Source organism: Limanda limanda, chromosome 9 (genome assembly GCF_963576545.1).
Source record: "Limanda limanda chromosome 9, fLimLim1.1, whole genome shotgun sequence".
Taxonomy (NCBI): Eukaryota; Metazoa; Chordata; class Actinopteri; order Pleuronectiformes; family Pleuronectidae; genus Limanda; species Limanda limanda.
In genome coordinates, this window is record NC_083644.1 from 24,389,197 (window position 1) to 24,396,573 (window position 7,377).

At 41.6% G+C, this 7,377-nt stretch overlaps 1 protein-coding gene across 1 annotated transcript; it reads right to left on the bottom strand.

The window, feature by feature from the left end:
- Positions 1-1,180: 1,180 nt before the first annotated feature.
- gpr17 (G protein-coupled receptor 17) lies at positions 1,181-2,164 on the bottom strand. The gene has a single exon (XM_061078920.1). It carries the CDS (start codon positions 2,162-2,164, stop codon positions 1,181-1,183), a length of 984 nt encoding a protein of 327 aa, XP_060934903.1.
- Positions 2,165-7,377: the final 5,213 nt, after the last annotated feature.

Consider the following 7,377-nt stretch of genomic DNA (forward strand, 5'->3'; position numbering starts at 1 on the left):
AGCAGAATGATGTTAAGGCAGATTTCCAGCTTACAGCTTCATACTCACAGACTGTGATGCATGAAGGTTCAGGGCTATCCCATCATATGACTTACACTTTTCAACAATCAAACAGAAATAAGAGTGAGATTTTGGAGGCACAACAAAACACAGAATGAGCTGGAATCAATACCAAGTATAAACAAACAGTATTCACACAGTATAAACAACTTGTTTGCACTTATTTGTCTTAAATGTATAGTGCTTCCTTTAAGATATGTTGATTTATGATAAGTGATGATTAAGTATTGTATTTCTTTGGAGAAATCAACAAGTTCTTATATTCAGTCAATACTTGGCATTTTTCTGGTGTTTTCTTTGGAGTTGTGATCTCCATTAGAAGATATATTTGTGTTTTTTAGAACCATCTCAGTAAAGTTTTTCTTATCTCCTCTCTCACACTTTTTGTGATCTCTAAGAAGAACGGGTCGGTCAGCCAAGTGGGAAACAGTGAACAATATTCAGACTAAAAAATGCTTTGGTGCTTGGGGAAAATAAAGTTAAGTCACGGCTAGAGAACACTGCCTTTCTTAAAAAGGCTAACTTGCTAGCTAGGCGATAGAATGAGCGGGTGGGCCGTGCCGGGGACATGGCTGTTGGAGGTGACAACATAGTTGTGACATCACAAAATTATGACTGTCCTGACGCCTTGTTTTAAGACATTTCTGATTATCGCCTGTGTTAAATTTAGGGTTTTGATTCTTTCACAGTATTTACACAGCACCTAGATCTGCTTTATTATCAGAGAGAACACGGAAATCCCACATTCCACAAAATGGGACCTTTGAATATGAAATATGATAAACACTCTCTACTGGCCAATGAATATGTTGAGTTATGTTTAAATAGATTTCACAAATCTCTGTCTCCAAATCCACATATGGTGATGACCTCTCCCCCTTCCTGCATTCACACAGATTATTTCAGATTAAATTTGTAATGGTTCAGTAAAATGGGCGCAGGGTGGACACTGGAACAGGGCTTTAAATTCAGGCTATAGAGGCAACTGTGTTACATCAACTGCATTACAGAATAAGCCGCGGTCTTCTTTTAGGCAAAGGCAACAGTCAGTCCACAGTCAGACCAATTTTGGTTGGTTTGGAAAAGCATTGAGTCCACACAGTGCTCCGGATCAAATCCCTCAGAACTCTGACTTGGCGCTCACAGAGCTCTCATGTGTTCCTTTTAACTCTCCACTGGTGGCTCCTGACACTCCTGACCTGTCTTTGCAAAACATTTGTTTTAGAGTCCCGCGGAACTTCTTGGCCCCAAACACGTACACCAGTGGGTCCATAGCACCGTTCAGACACGTGAGGCACGAGGTGAGGCGGTTGGCCAACATCAGGCCCCTGCGTGTCTCACAGGACGTGTCAACGTGTCCGTACCCCAGGATGAAGGTGGCCCTGCTCACATGATAAGGCAGGAAACAGACCACATAGATGAGGATTACCACACTGATGGTCCGCAGGGCCCTCAGCTTGATAGCTGGCTCCAACCTGGAGCCCCGATGCAGGCTGCGAATGATGAGCAGGTAGCAGGACAGGATGACGAAGAAAGGTGGGGTGAAGGCCACAGCCAGTGAGATGAGCGCCTTGCGAGAAGCCTTCTCTCTGTACAGCTGCTGACACACCGTCACACCATCCACCTCTCGAGTCTGGTGGGTGACGAGCAATGGCACCATGGCGACAGTGACCAGGGCCCAGAGAGAGAAGCTGATGATGTGAGCGTAACGAGCACGACGAACCTTCAGCGACCTCACAGCATGGACAACAGCCAGGTAGCGGTCGGCAGCCACACAGGCCAGAAAGTACAGGCTAGCATACATGTTTACGTAAAACAAAAAGCCAACCACTCTGCAGGGCACCTCGCCAAAGGGCCAGTGGCCCCCAGTGAGGTGGTAGGTGGCCCTCAGTGGGAGGATGATCACGTAGGACAAGTCTGCCACAGCCAGGTGCATCAAGAAGACATTAGCTGGAGAGGGAGCGCCATGCTGATGACAGAAGATCCACAGGGCCAGGCTGTTACCGTTCAATGCCAGGAAGAAAATAAGGATGTAGAAGCATCCAAATAAAGTGTTCTCAGCTGTCGTCTCAACCGAAGCACAGGCCAATGAATGATTGGACATCGCTGACTCCATTGTGGTGACTGGGGAGACATAAAAATGTGTTATACAAGCAGTTTGCAGGTAGAACTTTTCAAAACAAGTGCTTTTGATCTGTAGAATACTTCATTGTTAGTATTCTGTCAGCAAAGTACCCCGGTGACAGGAAACCATAGCAGGCCAACCTCTGTCAACCACACACACTCTCACACACACTCGCACACACACTCTCACTCTCTCACTCACACACACACACACACACACACACACACACACACACACACACACACACACACACACACACACACACACACACACACACACACACACACGAAAACTCTCTCCCTCTCCCTCTTACGCTTGGAGTGTCTGTCACAGTGCCAGTCCCACAAAGTAACAATAGATGACAGTTTTCCTGACTAATGTGGACATGCCCTGTGAGAGGATAACTACCTAATTCTGACTTTCTCTACATACACAAGTCCAGGAAGTCAAAGTCACTTCATCTACACTCTTTTTTTAAACATGTTATCTGACCTTGAAGTCTGACTTGACAAAAATAATTGTTTAATCAAGGTTGTCTGCTAAAGTCTCAGGAGCCTGTAAGAAATTGTACAGAGTGCAACAGCATGGCATGAATATTGTAATTATCTGATGTCCAATTACATCAGATAATTAGAAGATTGTGAAACAATGTTATATGCTCCTTGAGAAGCCAAATGTCAGTATGGTATCAACTGTGTTTTGAGAAAAAACATTCAAGTCAATTCAATTTTTTTGTGCCAAATCATAATATACATTATCTCAAAGCACTTTAAAAAGAAGGTCAAAAAAAAAAATTATTAAAAAGAAACCTAACAGTTCCCACAATGAGCAGCACTTTGGAAACTGTGGAGAGAAAAAACTCCCTGAATTTTGGTTTATTATGGCGATCTAACGTCATGGCTAAAGCTACCGTCTTTAAGCTAATATTCAACAAAGCTAGTCTGTCTCTATCTATAGAGTACTCTGTCGGTATTCTACTTTTAAGAGTTATAGATACAGTGACACGCCCAAATAAACAGACATTTCCAACACTCTTAGAAAAGTAGATTGTCTTTTCTTCCAACTATTTGGACACACCTTAAGAATGACCGAGCAACGACCATCCATCCTCTGTATGGTCAAGACCTAACCGTCCACCCTTCTTATTTGTTTTATCTCCTCCTTTTCTGCTTGACCAGAACATCGACATACATCCGTGGGATGTCAATAATGGCAAAGCTTCAAATGATTGAATCTCGGGAAAGGCTTCATTCAACATTAACTTTGCTATTTGTAGTAGACCCAAGAGAAATATTCAAACATCTGTAACAGGGATGAGCTTGTCATCCCACGCATAGCTGAAGGGAGCGTCCCAAATATACTTCCTAGATAAATAACCCGACAGTGATATGTGTTGAAATGATGCTGGGTCATTACAGTACCCCTTTACAGAGAGGGAAACTGCTTCTCTCTTTATATCCGATTCGTCTGAATCGCTGTTTCACTGCCTCAGTGTCCAGACTTTTGGCCCATTAGGAACCAGTCAGATGTAGCAGCATGGCTCTTTTCAGAGGGTGTGCTGTGAATCCTGTGAGACCCACAACGAAGGGCATTTCCCAGCTCAGGCTCAGACTCAGCGCACTCAGCATCTATTCAGTCCTTCCTTAGAAAAGAGCTGCAGTCCCACTGGGGATAAGAAACGAGGAGCAGCGCAAAAGAATGTAAAAGCTTCCATAAATACAGAACCCAGGGCGATAATCCTGAAGAGAGACAATCCTGACATGTGCCTTCAACACAATGATCTGGGTAAGCAGATCTGTGCAGGCATTCTTATGTGATACATCTCGGCAAAGAGAGGCAGCTGAGCATCCTGGCACCGGTCCTTTTCAGAGATTAGTGGTGTCAAAACTGCAGCAGATGTAATGTGTTCAATTTTCTTTTGTTCCAACCTGTCATAGTTAAACCACGGCATACAGTAAGTGTGAAATTTTGAAATTGGATTAAATGCAAATCCACCTGATAGTCATCTTTCTATTCTTAAAAAGCACATGACAGATTTTCAACGCAGGTCGTTTCAGAAAAATCTGTCAAAATTCTGAGCTGAGTTTTAGGATTTACATGATAAAAGGGAAACATTTGCATGATAAATACCTACTACTATTGTATTGCAGCTCTGCTATCAAAGATCCAGTTGCTATTTAAAAATCGTTTTTCAGTGAACTAATGAAGGGGTTCACTTGTGGCACTGGACGTTTTGCAAAGTTATCAAACATTTATTAAATCCCTGTTGCTTTATCTAAATATTAGGCAAATAAAAGACTTACCCGAGGTCCAGAGCTCCAGACTTCCTCAGGCAGGAGAAAAAAAATTGGTCTCTTCAGGAGCAAATCAGAGTGGACAACAATCAGCGCAGGAGCAAATAGTTGTACAGCAGTTGTAAGTGCAGACTGGGAGTTTGTCTGCTGAGCTGTGGACGAACTGAAGCCCTTCCACAAAGAATGCTGTCCTATAACCTCCTTTTCTCTCCCTCAAGATGCTCTTGGGAATAACACTGTAGCTCTTTTTGTGTCTCAACAAATTTGATAACAGAGAGGGAGTCCTGATGGGAGCCTTTCATTTGAACCTTGACCCCACCCTTTCTTTCCCCATACCCCTCTCCTCAGAGAGCCACTTGTGCGCTCCACAATAGCCTGAGTCAGAATAAGCGGCACATTTTAGCAGCGGGGAGAAGAATGGCATGCCTCAGTCCCAATGAGACGTCGGGTATGACTCCATGGAAACAGGGTCTAGTGGTGCTCCGAGTGCCTTTACCATGAACCCCCACCATGCCACTGATAGATAGTAGATAGACTGTGTTGTCAATTGAGAATTTTATGACTAAAGTCTCAGAGATTATCTTTTGTAGATGGTCAGTTAAGTTCTAAAGAGGGCCCCATGCCCTATGGGAGAGCAAGTGAAAAACAGGAGAAGGGGGGGGGACGCTTGGAGGAAACAGAGGCCCTTGTTGCTCTCTTGCCTCCTGGGGGCATCCTGAATTGGAATGCCCAAAATAATCACTCACACAGACATCAGACAGATGTGGAGAGAAGACCCACTGGCTGAGGGGGGATAATATTTCTTTCATACGAGGACTCCACAGCTGTGTGTCAGATACATGGGCGCTTTCTATTCTTTGTATCAACGATATGCAAATGGGATTCTGTAGACTTGAATGAGGCCACTATCCGTGCAGGGCTGTGGAGAAGCTTTGACATCAATACCCTGTTAATCTACTGCCAACTGCTAATTGGGACAGCCCCCACTTTTGTTCATCTTCTCAGCTCTGTCTGCTTTGTGTCTTGTTACCCTGAAGCAAAAACATTGCCTCGTGTAAGTGAGTACCATCATAAATATATCATTCTTCTTACTGCTGTGAAGGTTCAAACAAAACAGAAAGGGGTTCTGTTCGCTGCAGAAACCCTGATAGAAAATAAACAGCATACAACATTTTAGGCAGTTTAACTCCCCGACAGACTTCGAGTGGGGAACTCTTATTTGATATTTTCACACAGAGAAATTTGTTTCTTAACATTATTATCTCCCTGAATGTATTTTCACATGAATGCAAAATGTAGATATTTACAGATTATTTATTCAAAGGTACACTAAGGACTTTTTGACTACATTAGTACTATGGAGCAATGTTTTGACCAGTGGGTCCTGTTTGAATCAGAGCTATGTCTGTGGCCATGTTCCAGGGTGAGAATGTTTTCAGTTAACCATTATACAAAATATGTGACTTGTACACACGATAGACACAAGAGATCCTGTGGGCTTTAAGCAACTTAAAGTTTTATAATTTTAGTATCCCCTAGTAACCAAAGAATGATTGAAAAGTGGATAAAATAGTAAAGATGACATTAGAAACCTGAAATTAGTGACAAAGTAGAGCTGGTTTCAACCTGGTACAGTATTAACATCTGACTTAAAGTGGAGAGTTCACAACCAGCATTAGAATGGATCTTCACATGTTACCAGTTACTCACATATATGCAAATATACATGTGTATATGGTCAATGCATTTGTCTGGTTTTGGTATGTGTGGATTTTCAGTGAGAAATATTTAATTTAAAACACAAGAAAACTCAACAGGGCACCTTTAACATTTTAAAGACAGGCAGATTAATATGCGAGAAAATGCTGTTGATAGTGGTGAAAAAATTTGTGTGTCTTTTTGGGGTTTTGATTTACAGTTTAAAGCAATACTTATAAAAGTATATGATGATTTCTTAATAAATTGTTATAATCGCTTTAAAACAAATTGTGATATAATTTTGTACGATAGATCTATTTAAGCTGAGAAAATGTCACTCTTTTCGCTTGCCCCTAAAGCTGCATCAGTTACAGACACAAACAACCATTCACAGTCCAACTCACACCTACGGGTAATTTAGAGTTGTCAATTAACCTAAGATGCATGTCTTTGCTCTGTGGGAGGAAGAGGAAGTACCAGGAGGAAACCCACACACACAGGGAGCACATGTAAACTCCACACTGAAAGACTCCTGGATGAACAGGGGAAAATAGAACTTTCTTGCTGCACATAAACATCTTAAACATATTTGTGAAATTTATGTTGCCCAGGTTTGGATGAAAATAGTATTTTCCAGATGAAATGAGAAAAGACAATGGGCTTTTCTACCAGAGTCTCAATACAACATACAGTCTGTCACTTAATCAGATAATATAAGAGTCTCCAAGCATGCACAGGTGTTTCAAAAGCATATTTTATTAGATTAAGGGGAATTTAAGGTGGAAATATACATGTAGAAAACCTACATTTATTAAATCTAGGTTGTAATTACTTAAGATAATGCAAATATTGTTTGGTCTGTGAAACAGCATGAAAACACTAAGTTATCTCCATGTTGCAGAAGCTCATTAGAAAATGTGTACACAGTATTGCCTTCAATAAGACGTCTTAGCTTCAGATCATTTTTACTTGAACAGAGCATATTATAAAGAAACTTTAGCTTTAAATAAAAAGTGAGAAATCTACAGCCACTTTGTTTTATATAATAGATCAATGTCTTCTTTTCTCACAGAGCAGAAACACAAAGCTGATTGCACTTTCAAAACAAAACTGCTCTGCCTCATTATGTGTGTGTTTGAACTAAATGTGTGGTGCTTCTCATCTTCAGTTACAGAGTTGCATCACAGTCATGCTGCTGAC

What these genes read in the sequence shown, in the direction of transcription:
- gpr17 (XM_061078920.1), bottom strand. Translation starts at nt 2,164, where the DNA reads ATGTCCAATCATTCATTGGCCTGTGCTTCGGTTGAGACGACAGCTGAG.